At 52.9% G+C, this 21513-nt stretch overlaps 1 protein-coding gene across 4 annotated transcripts in view; it reads right to left on the bottom strand.

The window, feature by feature from the left end:
* Positions 1-21513, bottom strand: part of LOC140388230 (cadherin-related family member 4-like) — a 330338-nt gene that overhangs the window by 16995 nt on the left and 291830 nt on the right. For 3 of the 4 annotated variants that reach the window (XM_072472043.1, XM_072472040.1, XM_072472044.1), the window contains 3 exons: positions 11569-11631; positions 4970-5051; positions 1570-1597 (listed from right to left, as the gene is read on the bottom strand). In XM_072472043.1, coding sequence (XP_072328144.1) covers positions 1570-1597; positions 4970-5051; positions 11569-11631 — 173 coding nt within the window. Of the gene's footprint in view, positions 1-1569; positions 1598-4959; positions 5052-11568; positions 11632-21513 lie in introns of all 4 variants that reach the window. The other variant, XM_072472041.1, reaches the window with a different exon arrangement.

Here is a 21513-nt window from a genome sequence, read left to right on the forward strand (position 1 = left end):
ACCCCATCCAACTCCCCACCCTCACACACACTGTACCCCATCCAACTCCCCACCCTCACACTCACTGTACCCCATCCAACTCCCCACCCTCACACACACTGTACCCCATCCAACTCCCCATCCTCACACACACACTGTACCCCATCCAACTCCCCACCCTCACACAACCTGTACCCCATCCAACTCCCCACCTCACACACACACTGTACCCCATCCAACTCCCCACCCTCACACACACACTGTACCCCATCCAACCCCCCACCCTCTCACACACTCTGTACCCCATCCAACTCCCCACCCTCACACACTCTGTACCCCATCCAACACCCCACCCTCACACACTCTGTACCCCATCCAACACCCCACCCTCACACACACTCTGTACCCCATCCAACCCCCCACCCTCACACACACACTGTACCCCATCCAACTCCCCACCCTCACACACACTCTGTACCCCATCCAACCCCCCACCCTCACACACACTCTGTACCCCTTCCAACTCCCCACCCTCACACACACTGTACCCCATCCAACACCCCACCCTCACACACACACTGTACCCCATCCAACACCCCACCCTCACACACAGACACAGTGTACCTCTCACACACATTGTCACCTCCTCTACGCTTTCACACTGGCTAATGCTGTTTAGGATATTGAGTCGTAAGCCGGAATTCTCTGGTCGTTTTGATTCATCGTTCCCGCCAGCACCATACCCCAACTATGGGCGTGATTCTCCCATCCCGCGGCAGTGTGTCCACGCTGTCGTAAACGCCATCGCGTTTTCCGACGGCATGAACGTGCCGCTGCCAGGTGTAATTCTGGCCCCTAAAGGGGGCCAGCACGTCGCTGGAACGGGTCGCGCCGCTCCAGCTGCCGATCCCAGCGCGAACTGGGCATGGCGGGATCCGCGCATGCGCTGTGGCCTCCTTCAATCCGCCGGCCCCGACGCAACATGGCGCAGGGGTACAGGGGTCGGCGCGGAAGAAAAGAGGCCGGTGGTCAGAGAGGCCGGCCCGCCGATCGGTGGGCCCCGATCGCGGGCCAGGCCGCCTCAGAGGCCCCTCCCGGGGTCGGAAACCCCTCCACCCCCCCCCCCACAGAGGCCGCCACCCGACCCTTCCACACAGAGTTCCCGCCGGCTGCGAGCTGGTATGGACGGCGCCGGCAGGACTCAGCGTTTTCACTACGGCCGCTCGGCCCATCCCGGGCCAAGAATTGGCGGGCCGGCCGCGTAGAGCGGCCCACGACCGGCGCCGCGCCATGCACGCTGGCGCCAATGGCGGCGATTCTCTGCTCTGCGGAGAATCGCGCGCCGGCGTCGGGGCGGCGTGGCCTGGTTGCGGGGATTCTCCGGCACGGCACCGGACTGAGAGAATCCCGCCCTGTGTGTTTCCCAGCGGTGTTGGCTGGTTCGAATGGGAAATCTCATTGATACGTGGCAGACAGATAGAATCTTGCCATCAGCGAGCGGCGCACGGCCGGGGGGCTGTAGAATCTCCCCCTAATTTCTCGACATCGACACATTCAACTGCGAAGTTCACAAACCGATAGAAGACGTACTTGGATCAATTGCACGGCCATCAAACCACTATGGAAACAGAAAATGAATAGTAAAGTATTAGTTGGTCCAGCTCCATTGTCGGACAACAGCAGATCAATATTTTAGCATCAATTTAACGGCTAATTTATCCTGATTTATCCAGCTGTATCCTGAAGTTTTTCAGGGAGAGTCTGCCTGCATTAAGTCGTGTTTATTTTCAGCTCTCACTAAAATATACACTAGTATCACTCTTGGTGATAGGGCACTTATAAGCATGACTTACTATCGAATATTAACCCTGAACTAGGTACGTACAGAGAGATAGGAGGACAGATACACACATACAACATACAGAGAAAGCAGACACCATTCATTTAGATACTCCCACACACAGGCAGACATCACTAGCACAGACACTACTATACAGGCAGATACTCACTCTCACTCATTATCACACACAGGCAAACACTCACTGACACACACAGGCAGACACTCACACTCACTGACACACACAGGCAGACACTCACACTCACTGACACACACAGGCAGACACTCACACTCACTGTCACACTGAGGCACACACTCACACTCACTGGCACACACATAGGTAGACATTCTGGACTGGATTCTCCGATTTGGAGACTATAGGGCGAAATTCTCCGGTATCGGTGCAATGTCCGCCGACTGGCGACCAAAACGGCGCAAATCAGGCGGGCATCGCGCCGCCCCAAAGGTGCAGAATGCTCCGCATCTTGCGGGGCCGAGCCCCAACCTTAAGGGGCTAGGCCCACGCCGGACGAATTTCCGCCCCGCCAGCTGGCGGAAAAGGCCTTTGGTGCCCCGCCAGCTGGCGCGGAAATGACATCTCCGGGCGGCGCATGCGCGGGAGCGTTAGCGGCCACTGACGGCATTCCCACGCATGCGCAGTGGAGGGAGTCTCTTCTGCCTCCGCCATGGTGGAGACCGTGGCGAAGGCAGAAGGGAAAGAGTGCCCCCACGGCACAGGCCCGCCCGTGGATCGGTGGGCCCCGATCGCGGGCCAGGCCACCGTGGGGGCACCCCCTGGGGCCAGATCGCCCCGCGCCCCCCCCCAGGACCCCGGAGCCCGCCCGCGCCGTCTTGTCCCGCCAGTAGGGTAGGTGGTTTAATCTACGCCGGCGAGACAGGCATTTTAGCGGCGGGACTTTGGCCCATTCGGGCCGGAGAATCGCGGGGGGGGGGGGGGGTGCCCGCCAACTGGCGCGGCGCGATTCCCGCCCCCGCCGAATATCCGGTGCCGGAGAATTTGGCAACCGGCAAGGGCGGGATTCACGCCAACCCCCGGCGATTCTCCGACCCGGCGGGGGGTCGGAGAATCTCGCCCATGTCCTGACACTGGTGTGGGAACAGTGACATTTTATGACCGAAAAAAAGGCACAAAACGGCCGCTGATCCCGTGTCTGGTGGGGGGCTAAAACTCAGCGTAGAGCCCCCAGCTCTAGTTGCGGATATGGACCGAGAATTACCGGGTCCGTGGCCGCACATGCCCAAGGCGCTGGCCGCGTGCAGACCCGGCCTGCAAATAGTGACCCTCTTTGGCCAGGCTCGCCACCCCCGGACCACCCCCCGCCAAAGCCCACCCTGCCCGCTGATCAGCTCCGCCCCCTGACTGTGGCGGCGCTGGACTTAGTCCGCAGCCGCCAGGCCGAATTCCAGAAAATAAATACCATGAGTGACCACCGCCGTCGGGAACTCAGCCCATCGGGGGCGGAGCATCGGGGGGTTCAGGTAACGTTTTGGAGGGAGCGGCGCATCGCAAAAGCGGCGGCGCCCCCAATTACGGCGCCAATTTGGATTCTCTGGCCGATCACCGAACGCGATTTTGGCGTCAGAGACTGGAGAATCCCGCCCTCTCTCTCTCACTCACATACACAGGCATACATTGACTCTCTCACTCACACACAGGCAGACACTCACTCTCACTCACTGACACACACAGGCGGACACCCACTCTCACTCACTGACAGACACTCACTCTCACTCACTGACACACACAGGCAGACGCCCACTCTCACTCACCAACACATACTAGCAACCACTCAGTCTTACTGACACACGCAGGCAGACACTCACTCCCTCACTGACACATACAGGCAGACATTCACTCTCAATCACTGACACACACAGGAAGGCACTCACTCTCTCACCCATTGACACACAGGCTAACACTGTCACTCACACACATAGGCAGACACACTCACTCACACAGGCAGACTCTCTCTCTCACTCACTGACACACACAAAGATGTTCGGCGGGATTCTGCACCCCCACGCCGAAGTGGCCGCGCCGTCGTGAACGCCGTCGAGGTTCACGACGGCGCGGAACGGCCCCGGTCCCGACCGATTCAGGCCCTGACAATGGGCCAGTATCGGGGCCGCGTCATCTACCCGCGCCAGGCCTTGTCGCCCGCGTAAAAGCGGCGCCGCATAGATGACACGGCCGGCGCCGCATAACGGACGTCATCCGAACATGCGCAGGTTGCCGTCCTGTCCAAATCCGCCCCGCAAGAAGATGGGGGACGGATCTTGCGGGGCCGCGGAAGGAAGGAGGTCCTCCTTCAGAGAGGACGGCCCGACGATCGGTGGGCACCGATCGCGGGCCACCCCACATTCCAGGTGAAGCCCGGTGCAGGATCCCCCCTCACCCCCCCTCACCCCCGCAGGCCGCCCCCCCCAGCGTTCACGCACCGCCCACGACTGCAGCGACAAGGTGTGGACGGCGCCGGGGGGAACCCGCCGTTTTGGCCTGGCCGCTCGGCCCATCCGGGCCTCAGAATAGCGGGGGTGCCAGAGAATCGCCATTTTGGGTGTCTCCGGCGATTCTCCAGCCTGCGGCCCGCAAAACTCGACCGGGCCGTTCCCGCTGCTTGGGAGAATCGCGGGAGGGCGTCGGACCGGCATCCCCGGAAATTTTGGCGGCCCAGGTGATTTTCCCAACCGGCGTGGGAGTGAAGAATTGCGCCCGTTGTGTTATGTAATTTGGAATAACACAAGCTGCCACCTGATGCAGTTTTGAGTAAAAGATGCTGCAGACTTTGAAGTGAGTTCAATGTGGTTTATTGAACTATTAGCACAGTTCTCAATGAGTTCGACTCACTGCTAATCTAAATGTAGTAACTCAGTCTAAATGAACCAGCCTTGCTCTAAGCCACGTACTGGGGTGTGATGCTGAGGATACACCCTGTCTCATTCTGTAGATGTTGGTCTGTGGAAAGAGGCGGGGTGTGAGTGCCTCATCCCTTTTATAGTGAGATACCACCCCTGAGTGTCCTGACTGCTCATTGGTCGTGTCCTATTCTATGAGTTCATTAGCTGCATGTTTGCATATCATGACAACAGGTAGACACTCACTCACTCAGTCACTCACTCACTTTTGCTCACCTGCCCGAGGGGGGTTTCTGATGGCAGTTGCTTCTTCTCTCCAATTTCATTTCCCTTCTGTGTCCCTGCTTGAGACCGTGATCTGCATCAAGAACGAGAAATAGAACTGTTACTGTCCATCTTCCTAACTCAGCCCTTTGAGCTTCACTTCAATCCTGTCACTGTCAAACAAAAGGGAGCAACAATTTATCCTGCAGGAGAAAAGGGTGCTGCTTTGTTGTAAAGTCAACTCTGATTGGTTTGGGTGTTGCCATGGCGAACTATTGACCCCCCCACTCTTTTGCTTAATTCAAAAAAGACACAATGCCTGGATATGTTCCTTTTTGCATCCAGAGAGCAGGTATCCATGAGCCTGACTGATTTTCACCTGGTTCTATTCTCACGTGATGCAATCCCACACAGCTGGACAACACAGCTGGCGAGCACAATCCCACACAGCTGGACAACACAGCTGGCGAGCTCAATCCCACACAGCTGGACAACACAGCTGCGAGCACAATCCCACACAGCTGGACAACACAGCTGGCGAGCTCAATCCCACACAGCTGGACAACACAGCTGGCGAGCACAATCCCACACAGCTGGACAACACAGCTGGCGAGCACAATCCCACACAGCTGGACAACACAGCTGATGAGCTCAATACCACACAGCTGGACAACACAGCTGGCAAGCACAATCCCACACAGCTGGCCAACACAGCTGGCGAGCTCAATCCCACACAGCTGGACAACATATCTGGTGAGCACAATCCTACACAGCTGGACAACACAGCTGCACAGAGCAATCCCACACAGCTGGACAACACAGCTGGTGAGCACAATCCCACACAGCTGGACAACACAGCTGGCAAGCACAATCCCACACAGCTGGACAACACAGCTGGCGAGCACAATCCCACACAGCTGGACAACACAGCTGGCGAGCACAATCCCACACAGCTGGACAACATATCTGGTGAGCACAATCCCACACAGCTGGACAACACAGCTGCTCAGAGCAATCCCACACAGCTGGACAACACAGCTGGCGAGCACAAACCCACACAGCTGGACAACACAGCTGGTGAGCACAATCCCACACAGCTGGAGAACACAGCTGGCAAGCACAATCCCACACAGCTGGACAACACAGCTGGTGAGCACAATCCCACACAGCTGGACAACACAGCTGGCGAGCACAATCCCACACAGCTGGACATCACAGCTGGCGAGCTCAATCCCACACAGCTGGACAACACAGCTGGCGAGCTCAATCCCACACAGCTGGACAACACAGCTGGTCAGAGCAATCCCACACAGCTGGACACAACAGCTGGCGAGCACAACCCCACACAGCTGGACAACACAGCTGGCAAGCACAATCCCACACAGCTGGACAACACAGCTGGTGAGCACAATCCCACACAGCTGGACAACACAGCTGCTCAGAGCAATCCCACACAGCTGGACAACACAGCTGGTGAGCACAATCCCACACAGCTGGACAACACAGCTGGCGAGCACAATCCCACACAGCTGGCCAACACAGCTGGCGAGCTCAATCCCACACAGCTGGACAACACAGCTGGCGAGCACAATCCCACACAGCTGGACAACACAGCTGGCGAGCTCAATCTCACACAGCTGGACAACACAGCTGGCGAGCACAATCCCACACAGCTGGACAACACAGCTGGCGAGCACAATCCCACACAGCTGGACAACGCAGCTGCTCAGAGCAATCCCACACAGCTGGACAACATATCTGGCAAGCACAATCCCACACAGCTGGACAACACAGCTGGCGAGCACAATCCCACACAGCTGGACAACACAGCTGGCGAGCACAATCCCACACAGCTGGACAACACAGCTGGCAAGCACAATCCCACACAGCTGGACAACACAACTGGCGAGCACAATCCCACACAGCTGGACAACACAGCTGGCGAGCTCAATCCCACACAGCTGGCCAACACAGCTGGCGAGCACAATCCCACACAGCTGGACAACACAGCTGGCGAGCACAATCCCACACAGCTGGACAACATATCTGGTGAGCACAATCCCACACAGCTGGACAACACAGCTGGCGAGCACAATCCCACACAGCTGGACAACGCAGCTGCTCAGAGCAATCCCACACAGCTGGACAACACAGCTGGTGAGCTCAATCCCACACAGCTGGACAACACAGCTGGCGAGCTCAATCCCACACAGCTGGACAACACAGCTGGCGAGCACAATCCCACACAGCTGGACAACGCAGCTGCTCAGAGCAATCCCACACAGCTGGACAACACAGCTGGCAAGCACAATCCCACACAGCTGGACAACACAGCTGGTGAGCACAATCCCACACAGCTGGACAACACAGCTGCTCAGAGCAATCCCACACAGCTGGACAACACAGCTGGTGAGCACAATCCCACACAGCTGGACAACACAGCTGGCGAGCACAATCCCACACAGCTGGCCAACACAGCTGGCGAGCTCAATCCCACACAGCTGGACAACACAGCTGGCGAGCACAATCCCACACAGCTGGACAACACAGCTGGCGAGCTCAATCTCACACAGCTGGACAACACAGCTGGCGAGCACAATCCCACACAGCTGGACAACACAGCTGGCGAGCACAATCCCACACAGCTGGACAACGCAGCTGCTCAGAGCAATCCCACACAGCTGGAAAACACAGCTGGCGAGCACAATCCCACACAGCTGGACAACATATCTGGCAAGCACAATCCCACACAGCTGGACAACACAGCTGGCGAGCACAATCCCACACAGCTGGACAACACAGCTGGCGAGCACAATCCCACACAGCTGGACAACACAGCTGGCAAGCACAATCCCACACAGCTGGACAACACAACTGGCGAGCACAATCCCACACAGCTGGACAACACAGCTGGCGAGCTCAATCCCACACAGCTGGCCAACACAGCTGGCGAGCACAATCCCACACAGCTGGACAACACAGCTGGCGAGCACAATCCCACACAGCTGGACAACATATCTGGTGAGCACAATCCCACACAGCTGGACAACACAGCTGGCGAGCACAATCCCACACAGCTGGACAATGCAGCTGCTCAGAGCAATCCCACACAGCTGGACAACACAGCTGGTGAGCTCAATCCCACACAGCTGGACAACACAGCTGGCGAGCTCAATCCCACACAGCTGGACAACACAGCTGGCGAGCACAATCCCACACAGCTGGACAACGCAGCTGCTCAGAGCAATCCCACACAGCTGGACAACACAGCTGGCGAGCACAATCCCACACAGCTGAACAACACAGCTGGCGAGCACAATCCCACACAGCTGGACAACGCAGCTGCTCAGAGCAATCCCACACAGCTGGACAACACAGCTGGCGAGCACAATCCCACACAGCTGGACAACACAGCTGGTCAGAGAAATCCCGCAAAACCGTACAATACAATGGGGAGCACAATCCCACACATGGAAACATTGATGGCCGTTGGAGGTGAATAGTGCATGGAGCCACATAAGCAGGTATTAGATAATTTGACCAAAAGCTTGGTGAAAGAGGTATGTTTTAAGGAATGTCCTGAAAAAAGAATGAGAAGCAAAGAGGTGTAGGAAGGGAATTCATGAACTTCGGCCCTCGAAAGCTGAAGGTACCACCATGAATGGTGGCATGACTAAAATTGGGATGTTCAGGAGTTAGATGGGCACAGACATTTCAGACGGTTGTCGATCACGAGGCGATCTAAAGGGACAAGAGCACGGCGGAATTTGAAATCAAGGATGCGATTGGGAAAGTTGCAGATGACACAAAGATTGGCTGAGAGGTGGGCAGTGTAGAGGATAGCTAGAATCTCCAAAATGATATAGATGGGTTGATGGAGTGGGTGATAAAGTGGCAGATGTAATTTAACACAGGGAAGTGTGAGGTCATGCATTTAGGGAAGTCAAACAGTTACAGGGAGCGCACAATAAATGGGAATAGACTGAGAGGGGTAGATGAAGTGAGAGTTATTGGCTTACAAGTACACAGGTCCCTAAAGACAGCAGTTCAAGTAGTTAAGGTTGTAAAGAAAGCATAAAATATGTTCTCCTTCACTGGCAGAGGTATAGAATATAAAAGTAAGGCTATAATGTTGGAATTGTATAAAACACTGGTGAAGCCACAACTGGAGTATTGTGTACAGCTCTGGTCGCCACATTACAGGAAGGAGCTATTTGCTCTGGAGATAGCGCAGAAGAGGTTTACAAGAATGTTGCCAGGGCTAGAAAAGTGCAGCTACGAGGAGAGATTGGATAGGTCGGGGTTATTGGAGTGGAACAAAGAAGGCTGAGGGGGTGACTTAACAATGTGTACAAAACTATGAGGGAAGTGATAGAGTGGACAGGGTACAATTGTTCCCATTGGTGGAGAATTCTAGAACCAGGGGACATAGATTCAAGATGAATGGCAGAAGGTGCAGAGGGGACATGAGGAAGCACGTTTTACGCAGAGTGTAGTGGGAGTCTGGAATTCGCTGCCCAAGCTGGAGGTGGAGGCAGAGACCCTAAACTCTTTTAAAAGGTACCTGGATCTGCACCTTAAGTGCTGCAAGCTACAGGGCTATGGACCGGGTGCAGGAAGGTGGATTAGAAAGGACACTGGGGTGTCCCCGGCTGGCATGGATCTGATGGGCCAAATGGCCTCCTTTTGTGCTGTAACTTTTCTTTGGTGTTTTGGATGGCCTGAGGTTTTCAGAGAGTGGAATGTGGGAGAACAGCCAGGATTGTGTTGGAATAGTCAAATCTAGAGGTCACAAAGGCAGGAAAGCAGGTTTGAACAGCAAATGAGCAAGGGGAAAAGCCGGTGATGTTACAAAGGTGAAATAGGCCACATTAGTGATTTATATGGTCAGACACTATCTCCTGTCAATTATAACACTGAAAATGTGCGCAGCTTGAGATTGTTGCCTTGGTGACAGGTGGAATTCACAGCTGAGGACTGAAAACATGGTTCAATCTTCCAATATTTAATTGGAGGAATTTTATGCTCATCCAGTACTCAGTCGGATAAACTGTCTGATAATTTAGGAACAGAGGGGTGTGGTCAGGTCGAGATGGGTGGAGTCAGTATCTGTTTGAAAACAAACATTGTTTTTGCATGACGTCACAGAGGGACAGCATGTAATTCGGGAAAAATGATGGGGCGAAGCGTTCATCCACTGGGGAACACCCGAGATAGTGGGAGGTGAAGCCATTGCGTAAATGATAGGCCAGCAACAATCGGATTGAAAAAGGAAGAAAAATGTTTACATTTATTCAGTGATTTTCCTGACTGAAAGTGTTTTACAGCCAATAAAGTACTTTTTGAAATGTGGTCACGTTCTCATGTAGGACTAGAGAAGAAGATGAAGCAGACCATCAGAAATCAGAAATGGGAGCAGAAGTAGTTCATTCAGCCCATCGAGCCTGCTCCACCATTCGATACCATCAGGGCTGGTGCTGTGCTTCAGCTCAATTTTCATGCCCACTCCCATGTTCATTCCCTGAAACACCAAAACAGGTGAGAACAGTCCCATCCAGTTTGGCGACAGTGGAGAGCTTGAGGGGAGGATGGTGTGATCAACGTGTCAAAGGCAGCAGACAGGTTGAGAAAGATCAAGACGGAAAGTCTACTTTTGTCGCAGTCACATAGGCAGTCACCAGTACATCTGGCCACCTCTAAAGCTTCCTGCTGCCCTGCTATTCCTACTCCACAAAGATGGAGAACACTTAGTTACATAACATGGCTGACTTCCCACTTCATCCTGTTCCATTGCTGAGCCGGCAGTGCGAAGTCAGCCATGTGTAACTAAATGTTCTCCATCTCTGTGGAGTGTTGTGGGCGAGGCGTTTTCAGAACCCCAAAATGTATCATGGAGTTCAACCAACCTCTCCCTTTAATGGATTTGTTACTTTTCCAAGCACACGGCTTTTCCCCGAGGTGTGGGATTACAATTATGGACACGTGGGTTTTTAAACACAAAACAATGTTTATTCCATGAACTCAACTTAACATCTTAAATAAACATTGGATCTCTTAACACCCCTTACTTCAAAGATAACTCAGAAAATATTGCAACAGTAAATAACTCCTTAAAATGTTCCTTCAAACTTCTAAGATACTTAACATCTTTAAACAAAACACATCAGGTTAAAGGCTTCACTATTTTAAGTTTAAATCACCCAAATGATCCAGAGATGGTCTTTTATGGCAGAGATCACAGCTCACTGCAAACACAGACACACACACAAGCGGTTTTAAAAACTTGCAGCTCTCTGGAAACACACAGACACACACAAGCTGTTTTTAAACTGAAACTAAAAACCTGCAAAATGGCTGACCTGACCTCAGCTCGACCCACTCTCTGACATCACTGTTTTCTTAAAGGTACATTGCTTAAACATCCATGTCTTAAAGGTACTCTCCCATGACAGGAGTTGGAATGGCAGGGCGAGGGGGGGGGGGGGGGGGGCTTTAGAGGTGGCATAATCATCTGTCTCTGACAAGACTGAGAAGTGAGCTAACCAAACAGTTATCATGGATTGTGTATACTGACATGTTATTTTCCCAGTCAATGTCCTTTCATCCCCTACCTGGCCTGTAGTAAGTGCCGAGACATCTCGCTCTGCGGGGAGCTCTGTTTACAACAGGAGATTCTGCAAAGATTCAGATATCAGTAACAGGAAATAACAGACATAAAACACATACAATTTTGCTAATTTGAGCACGTTGTTCAGAGTTAAACAAAGTTCAGCTATATAAGACCAGCTTCAAACCTCCAGAGGAACACACGTCCTGTTACCTCACTGGGTTCCTTGTACAATTGGAAAAGAATAGACACAAAGAACAAACTCAAAGCAGTTGGCCAGAGATCCTAAATGAATATTATCGGGCTGTACTGAGAGTGCTGCACTGTCAGCGATTCAGTACCGAGAGTACTGCACTGTCAGTGATTCAGTACTGAGAGTGCTGCACTGTCAGCGATTCAGTACTGAGAGTACTGCACTGTCAGTGATTCAGTACAGAGAGTGCTGCACTGTCAGTGATTCAGTACTGAGAGTGTGCTGCACTGTCAGTGATTCAGTACCGAGAGTGCTGCACTGCCAGCGATTCAGTACTGAGAGTACTGCACTGTCAACGATTCAGTACTGAGAGAGTGCTGCACTGTCAGCGATTCAGTACTGAGATTGCTGCACTGTCAGCGATTCAGTACTGAGAGAGTGCTGCACTGTCAACGATTCAGTACTGAGAGAGTGCTGCACTGTCAGCGATTCAGTACTGAGAGTGCTGCACTGTCAATGATTCAGTACTGAGAGAGTGCTGCACTGTCAGCTATTCAGTACTGAGAGAGTGCTGCACTGTCAACGATTCAGTACTGAGAGAGTGCTGCACTGTCAGCTATTCAATACTGAGAGAGTGCTGTACTGTCAGCGATTCAGTACTGAGAGTACTGCACTGTCAGCGATTCAGTACAGAGAGAGTGCTGAACTGTCAGCGATTCAGCAATGAGAGTGTGCCGCACTGTCAGTGATTCAGTACTGAGAGAGTGCTGCACTGTCAGCGATTCAGTACTGAGAGTGTGCCGCACTGTCAGTGATTCAGTACTGAGAGAGTGCCGCACTGTCAGTGATTCAGTACTGAGAGGGTGCCGCACTGTCAGTGATTCAGTACTGACAGGGTGCTGCACTGTCAGTGATTCAGTACCGAGAGTGCTGCACCGTCAGTGATTCAGTACTGAGAGAGTGCCGCACTGTCAGTGATTCAGTACCGAGAGTGCTGCACAGTCAGCGATTCAGTAATGAGAGTGTGCCGCACTGTCAGGGATTCAGTGCCGAGAGTGCTGCACTGTCAGAGATTCAGTACTGAGAGAGTGCCGCACTGTCAGTGATTCAGTACTGAGAGTGCGCTGCACTGTCAGTGATTCAGTACTGAGAGAGTGCTGCACTGTCAGAGATTCAGTACTGAGAGAGTGCCGCACTGTCAGTGATTCAGTACTGAGAGAGTGCCGCACTGTCAGTGATTCAGTACTGAGAGAGTGCCGCACTGTCAGTGATTCAGTACTGAGAGAGTGCCGCACTGTCAGTGATTCAGTACTGAGAGAGTGCAGCACTGTCAGTGATTCAGTACCGAGAGTGCTGCACAGTCAGCGATTCAGTAATGAGAGTGCTGCACTGTCAGCGATTCAGTACTGAGAGAGTGCTGCACTATCAGTGATTCAGTCCTGAGAGAGTGCCGCACTGTCAGTGATTCAGTACTGAGAGTGTGCTGCACTGTCAGTGATTCAGTACTGATAGAGTGCTGCACTGTCAGTGATTCAGTACTGAGAGTGTGCTGCACTATCAGTGATTCAGTCCTGAGAGAGTGCCGCACTGTCAGTGATTCAGTACCGAGAGAGTGCTGCACTGTCAGTGATTCAGTACTGAGAGAGTGCTGCACTGTCAGTGATTCAGTACCGAGAGTGCTGCACAGTCAGCGATTCAGTAATGAGAGTGTGCCGCACTGTCAGCGATTCAGTACTGATAGAGTGCTGCACTGTCAGTGATTCAGTACTGAGAGTGTGCTGCACTATCAGTGATTCAGTCCTGAGAGAGTGCCGCACTGCCAGTGATTCAGTACCGAGAGAGTGCTGCACTGTCAGTGATTCAGTACTGAGAGAGTGCTGCACTGTCAGTGATTCAGTACCGAGAGTGCTGCACAGTCAGCGATTCAGTAATGACAGTGTGCCGCACTGTCAGTGATTCAGTACTGAGAGAGTGCTGTACTGTCAGCGATTCAGTACTGAGAGAGTGCTGCACTGTCAGTGATTCAGTACTGAGAGTGAGCTGCACTGTCAGTGATTCAGTACTGAGAGAGTGCTGCACTGTCAGTGATTCAGTACTGAGAGAGTGCTGCACTGTCAGTGATTCAGTACTGAGAGAGTGCTGCACTGTCAGTGATTCAGTACCGAGAGTGCTGCACTGTCAGTGATTCAGTACTGAGAGAGTGCTGCACTGTTAGTGATTCAGTACTGAGAGTGAGCTGCACTGTCAGTGATTCAGTACTGAGAGAGTGCTGCACTGTCAGTGATTCAGTACTGAGAGAGTGCTGCACTGTCAGTGATTCAGTACTGAGAGAGTGCTGCACTGTCAGTGATTCAGTACTGAGAGAGCTCTGCACTGTCAGTAATTCAGTACTGAGAGAGTGCTGCACTGTCAGTGATTCAGTACTGTGAGAGTGCTGCACTGTCAGTGATTCAGTACTGAGAGAGTGCCGCACTGTCAGTGATTCAGTACTGAGAGTGCTGCACTGTCAGCGATTCAGTACTGAGAGTGCTGCACTGTCAGTGATTCAGTACTGAGAGTGCTGCACTGTCAGTGATTCAGTACTGAGAGTGCTGCACTGTCAGCGGTTCCGTACTGAGAGTGAGCTGCACTGTCAGTGATTCAGTCCTGAGAGAGTGCTGCACTGACAGTGATTCAGTACTGAGAGTGTGCTGCACTGTCAGCTATTCAGTACCGAGAGTGCTGCACTGTCAGTGGTTCAGTACTGAGAGTGTGCCGCACTGTCAGCGATTCAGTACTAAGAGAGTGCTGCACTGTCAGTGATTCAGTACTGAGAGACTGCTGCACTGTCAGTGATTCAGTACTAAGAGTGCTGCACGGTCAGTGATTCAGTACTGAGAGAGTGCTGCACTGTCAGTGATTCAGCACTGAGAGAGTGCTGCACTGTCAGTGATTCAGTACTAAGAGTGCTGCACTGTCAGTGATTCAGTACTGAGAGAGAGCTGCACTGTCAGTGATTCAGTACTGAGAGAGTGCCGCACTGTCAGTTATTCAGTACTAAGAGTGCTGCACTCTCAGTGATTCAGTACTGAGAGAGTGCTGAACTGTCAGCGATTCAGTACTGAGAGTGCTGCAATGTCAGCGATTCAGCACTAAGAGTGCTGCACTGTCAGTGATTCAGTACTGAGAGAGTGCTGCACTATCAGCGATTCAGTACTGAGAGTGCTGCACTGTCAGCGATTCAGCACTGAGAGTGCTGCACTGTCAGCGATTCAGTACTGAGAGAGTGCTGCACTGTCAGCGATTCAGTACTGAGAGTGCTGTACTGTCATCGATTCAGTACTGAGAGAGTGCTGCACTGTCAGCGATTCAGTACTGAGAGTGCTGCACTGTCAGTGATTCAGTACTGAGAGAGTGCTGTACTTTCAGCAATTCGTTACTTATAGTGTGCTGCACAGTCAGCGATTCAGTAATGAGAGAGTGCTGCACTGTCAGCGATTCAGTACTGAGAGAGTGCTGCACAGTCAGCGATTCAGTACTGAGAGTGCGCTGCACTGTCAGTGATTCAGTACTGAGAGAGTGCCGCACTGTCAGTGATTCAGTACTGAGAGAGTGCCGCACTGTCAGTGATTCAGTACTGAGAGAGTGTTGCACTGTCAGTGATTCAGTACTGAGAGAGTGCTGCACTGTCAGTGATTCAGTACTGAGAGTGTGCTGCACTGTCAGCGATTCAGTACTGAGAGAGTGCTGCACTGTCAGTGATTCAGTACTGAGAGAGTGCTGCACTGTCAGTGATTCAGTACTGAGAGTGAGCTGCACTGTCAGTGATTCAGTACTGAGAGAGTGCTGCACTGTCAGTGATTCAGTACTGAGAGAGTGCTGCACTGTCAGTGATTCAGTACCGAGAGTGCTGCACTGTCAGTAATTCAGTACTAAGAGAGAGCTGCACTGTCAATGATTCAGTACTGAGAGTGAGCTGCACTGTCAGTGATTCAGTACTGAGAGAGTGCTGCACTGTCAGTGATTCGGTACTGAGAGAGTGCTGCACTGTCAGTGATTCAGTACTGAGAGTGCTGCACTGTCAGTGATTCAGTACTGAGAGTGCTGCACTGTCAGCGATTCAGTACTGAGAGTACTGCACTGTCAGTGATTCAGTACAGAGAGTGCTGCACTGTCAGTGATTCAGTACTGAGAGTGTGCTGCACTGTCAGTGATTCAGTACCGAGAGTGCTGCACTGTCAGCGATTCAGTACTGAGAGTACTGCACTGTCAACGATTCAGTACTGAGAGAGTGCTGCACTGTCAGCGATTCAGTACTGAGATTGCTGCACTGTCAGCGATTCAGTACTGAGAGAGTGCTGCACTGTCAACGATTCAGTACTGAGAGAGTGCTGCACTGTCAGCGATTCAGTACAGAGAGTGCTGCACTGTCAATGATTCAGTACTGAGAGAGTGCTGCACTGTCAGCTATTCAGTACTGAGAGAGTGCTGCACTGTCAACGATTCAGTACTGAGAGAGTGCTGCACTGTCAGCTATTCAACACTGAGAGAGTGCTGTACTGTCAGCGATTCAGTACTGAGAGAGTGCTGCACTGTCAGTGATTCAGTACTGAGAGTGAGCTGCACTGTCAGTGATTCAGTACTGAGAGAGTGCTGCACTGTCAGTGATTCAGTACTGAGAGAGTGCTGCACTGTCAGTGATTCAGTACCGAGAGTGCTGCACTGTCAATGATTCAGTACTGAGAGAGTGCTGCACTGTCAGCTATTCAATACTGAGAGAGTGCTGTACTGTCAGCGATTCAGTACTGAGAGTGTGCTGCACTGTCAGCGATTCAGTACAGAGAGAGTGCTGAACTGTCAGCAATTCAGCAATGAGAGTGTGCCGCACTGTCAGTGATTCAGTACTGAGAGAGTGCTGCACTGTCAGTGGTTCAGGACTGAGAGTGTGCTGCACTGTCAGCTATTCAGTACTAAGAGTGCTGCACTGTCAGTGATTCAGTACTGAGAGAGTGCTGCACTGTCAGTGATTCAGTACTAAGAGTGCTGCACTGTCAGTGATTCAGTACTGAGAGAGTGCTGCACTGTCAGTGATTCAGTACTGAGAGAGTGCCGCACTGTCAGTGATTCAGTACTAAGAGTGCTGCACTGTCAGTGATTCAGTACTGAGAGAGTGCTGCACTGTCAGCGATTCAGTACTGAGAGTGCTGCACTGTCAGCGATTCAGTACTGAGAGTGCTGCACTGTCAGCGATTCAGTACTGAGAGAGTGCTGCACTGTCAGCGATTCAGTACTGAGAGTGCTGTACTGTCAGCGATTCAGTACTGAGAGAGTGCTGCACTGTCAGCGATTCAGTACTGAGAGTGCTGCACTGTCAGTGATTCAGGACTGAGAGGCTGCTGTACTGTCAGCAATTCGTTACTGATAGTGTGCTGCACAGTCAGCGATTCAGTAATGAGAGAGTGCTGCACTGTCAGTGATTCAGTACTGAGAGTGCTGCACTGTCAGCGATTCAGTACTGAGAGTGCTGCACTGTCAACGATTCAGTACTGAGAGAGTGCTGCACTGTCAGCGATTCAGTACTGAGAGTGCTGCACTGTCAGCGATTCAGTACTGAGAGTGCTGCACTGTCAGCGATTCAGTACTGAGAGAGTGCTGCACTGTCAGCGATTCAGTACTGAGAGTGCTGTACTGTCAGCGATTCAGTAATGAGAGAGTGCTGCACTGTCAGCGATTCAGTACTGAGAGAGTGCTGCACTGTCAGCGATTCAGTACTGAGAGTGCTGCACTGTCAGCGATTCAGTACTGAGAGTGCTGCACTGTCAGCGATTCAGTACTGAGAGAGTGCTGCACTGTCAGCGGTTCCGTACTGAGAGTGAGCTGCACTGTCAGTGATTCAGTACTGAGAGTGCTGCACTGTCAGCGATTCAGTACTGAGAGTGCTGCACTGTCAGCGATTCAGTACTGAGAGAGTGCTGCACTGTCAGCGGTTCCGTACTGAGAGTGAGCTGCACTGTCAGCGATTCAGTACTGAGAGTGTGCTGCACTGTCAGCTATTCAGTACCGAGAGTGCTGCACTGTCAGTGGTTCAGTACTGAGAGTGTGCCGCACTGTCAGCGATTCAGTACTAAGAGAGTGCTGCACTGTCAGTGATTCAGTACTGAGAGACTGCTGCACTGTCAGTGATTCAGTACTCAGAGTGCTGCACTGTCAGTGATTCAGTACTGAGAGAGTGCTGCACTGTCAGTGATTCAGTACTGAGAGAGTGCTGCACTGTCAGTGATTCAGTACTAAGAGTGCTGCACTGTCAGTGATTCAGTACTGAGAGAGTGCTGCACTGTCAGTGATTCAGTACTGAGAGAGTGCCGCACTGTCAGTTATTCAGTACTAAGAGTGCTGCACTGTCGAGAGGCAGTACTGAGTGCTGCACTGTCGAGAGGCAGTACTGAGAGAGCGCTGCACTGTCGAGAGGCAGTACTGAGAGAGCGCTGCACTGTCGAGAGGCAGTACTGAGAGATTACTGCACTGTCGAGAGGCAGTATTGAGAGAGCGCTACACTGTCGAGAGGCAGTACTGAGAGATCACTGCACTGTCGAGAGGCAGTACTGAGAGAGCGCTGCACTGTCGAGAGGAAATACTGAGAGAGCGCTGCACTGTCGAGAGGCAGTACTGAGAGCTCTGCACATTCGAGAGGCAGTACTGAGAGAGCGCTGCACTGTCGAGAGGCAGTACTGAGAGAGGACTCCACTGTTGAGACCAGTACTGAGAGAGTGCTGCACTGTCGAGAGGCAGTACTGAGAGATTACTGCACTGTCGAGAGGCAGCACTGAGAGAGGACTCCACTGTCGAGAGGCAGCACTGAGAGAGAGCTGCACTGTCGAGAGGCAGTACTGAGAGAGGACTCCACTGTCGAGAGGCAGTACTGAGAGAGCGCTGCACTGTCGAGAGGCAGTACTGAGAGCGCTGCACTGTCGAGAGGCAGTACTGAGAGAGCGCTGCACTGTCGAGAGGCAGTACTGAGAGAGAGCTGCACTGTCGAGAGGCAGCACTCAGAGAGAGCTGCACTGTCGAGAGGCAGTACTGAGAGAGTGCTGCACTGTCGAGAGGCAGTACTGAGAGAGAGCTGCACTGTCGAGAGGCAGTACTGAGAGAGAGCTGCACTGTCGAGAGGCAGCACTGAGAGAGAGCTGCACTGTCGAGAGGCAGCACTGAGAGAGAGCTGCACTGTCGAGAGGCAGTACTGAGAGAGAGCTGCACTGTCGAGAGGCAGTACTGAGAGATTACTGCACTGTCTAGAGGCAGCACTGAGAGAGAGCTACACTGTCGAGAGGCAGAACTGAGAGAGAGCTGCACTGTCGAGAGGCAGTACTGAGAGAGAGCTACACTGTCGAGAGGCAGTACTGAGAGAGAGCTACACTGTCGAGAGGCAGTACTGAGGTAGCGCTGCACTGTCGAGAGGCAGTACTGAGGTAGCGCTACACTGTCGAGAGGCAGTACTGAGAGAGCGCTGCACTGTCGAGAGGCAGTACTGAGAGAGAGCTACACTGTCGAGAGGCAGTACCGAGAGATTATTGCACTGTCGAGAGGCAGTACTGAGAGAGAGCTACACTGTCGAGAGGCAGTACTGAGAGAGCGCTGCACTGTCGAGAGGCAGTACTGAGAGATTACTGCACTGCCGAGAGGCAGTACTGAGAGAGCGCTGCACTGTCGAGACGCAGTACTGAGAGAGAGCTGCACTGTCGAGAGGCAGTACTGAGAGAGCGCTGCACTGTCGAGAGGCAGTATTGAGAGATTACTGCACTGTCGAGGGGCAGTACTGAGAGAGAGCTTCACTGTTGAGAGGCAGTACTGAGAGAGGACTCCACTGTCGAGAGGCAGCACTGAGAGAGCGCTGCCCTGTCGAGAGGCAGCACTGAGAGAGCGCTGCACTGTCGAGAGGCAGCACCGAGAGAGCGCTGCACTGTCGAGAGGCAGTATTGAGAGATTACTGCACTGTCGAGGGGCAGTACTGAGAGAGAGCTTCACTGTTGAGAGGCAGTACTGAGAGAGGACTCCACTGTCGAGAGGCAGCACTGAGAGAGCGCTGCCCTGTCGAGAGGCAGCACTGAGAGAGCGCTGCACTGTCGAGAGGCAGCACTGAGAGAGCGCTGCACTGTCGAGAGGCAGCACTGAGAGAGCGCTGCACTGTCGAGAGGCAGTATTGAGAGATTACTGCACTGTCGAGGGGCAGTACTGAGAGAGAGCTTCACTGTTGAGAGGCAGTACTGAGAGAGGACTCCACTGTCGAGAGGCAGCACTGAGAGAGCGCTGCACTGTCGAGCGGCAGTACTGAGAGAGAGCTGCACTGTCGAGAGGCAGTACTGAGAGAGCGCTGCACTGTCGAGAGGCAGTACTGAGAGAGAGCTGCACTGTCGAGAGGCAGTACTGAGAGAGCGCTGCACTGTCGAGAGGCAGTACTGAGAGAGAGCTGCACTGTCGAGAGGCAGTACTGAGAGAGCGCTGCACTGTCGAGAGGCAGTACTGAGAGAGAGCTGCACTGTCGAGAGGCAGTACTGAGAGAGAGCTGCACTGTCGAGAGGCAGTACTGAGAGAGCGCTGCACTGTCGTGAGGCAGTACTGACAGAGAGCTGCACTGTCGAGAGGCAGTACTGAGAGATTACTCTACTGTCTAGAGGCAGTACTGAGAGAGCGCTGCACTGTCGAGAGGCAGAACTGAGAGAGAGCTGCACTGTCGAGAGGCAGTACTGAGAGAGAGCTACACTGTCGAGAGGCAGTACTGAGGTAGCGCTACACTGTCGAGAGGCAGTACCGAGAGATTACTGCACTGTCGAGAGGCAGTACTGAGAGATCACTGCACTGTCCAGAGGCAGTGCTGAGAGATTACTGCACTGCCGAGAGGCAGTACTGAGAGAGCGCTGCACTGTCGAGAGGCAGGACTGAGAGAGAGCTGCACTGTCGAGACGCAGTACTGAGAGATTACTGCACTGTCGAGAGGCAGCACTGAGAGAGCGCTGCACTGTAGAGAGGCAGTACTGAGAGATTACTGCACTGTCGAGAGGCAGTACTGAGAGAGCGCTGCACTGTCGAGAGGCAGTATTGAGAGATTACTGCACTGTCGAGGGGCAGTACTGAGAGAGAGCTTCACTGTTGAGAGGCAGTACTGAGAGAGTGCTGCACTGTCGACAGGCAGTACTGAGAGAGAGCTGCACTGTCGAGAGGCAGCACTGAGAGAGAGCTGCACTGTCGAGAGGCAGTACTGAGAGAGAGCTGCACTGTCGAGAAGCAGTACTGAGAAAGTGCTGTACTGTTGAGAGGCAGTACTGGGAGAGCGCTGCACTGTCGAGTGGCAGTACTGGGAGAGCGCTGCACTGTCGAGAGGCAGTACTGAGAGAGAGCTGCACTGTCGAGAGGCAGTACTGAGAGAGAGCTGCACTGTCGAGAGGCAGCACTGAGCGAGCGCTGCACTGTCGAGAGGCAGTACTGAGGGAGCGCTGCACATTCGAGAGGCAGTACTGAGAGCGCTGCACTGTCGAGAGGCAGTACTGAGTGAGAGCTGCACTGTCGATAGGCAGTACTGAGAGAGAGTTGCACTGTCGAAAGGCAGCACTGAGAGTGTCAGAGACAGTGGACTGGCAGGAATGTGTCAGAGACAGTGGACTGGCAGGAATGTGTCAGAGACAGTGAACTGTCAGGAATGTGTCATAGACAGTGGACTGGCAGGAATGTGTCAGAGACAGTGGACTGGCAGGAATGTGTCAGAGACAGTGGACTGGCAGGAAT

This window comes from Scyliorhinus torazame, chromosome 13, assembly GCF_047496885.1.
Source record: "Scyliorhinus torazame isolate Kashiwa2021f chromosome 13, sScyTor2.1, whole genome shotgun sequence".
NCBI classification, from domain to species: Eukaryota; Metazoa; Chordata; class Chondrichthyes; order Carcharhiniformes; family Scyliorhinidae; genus Scyliorhinus; species Scyliorhinus torazame.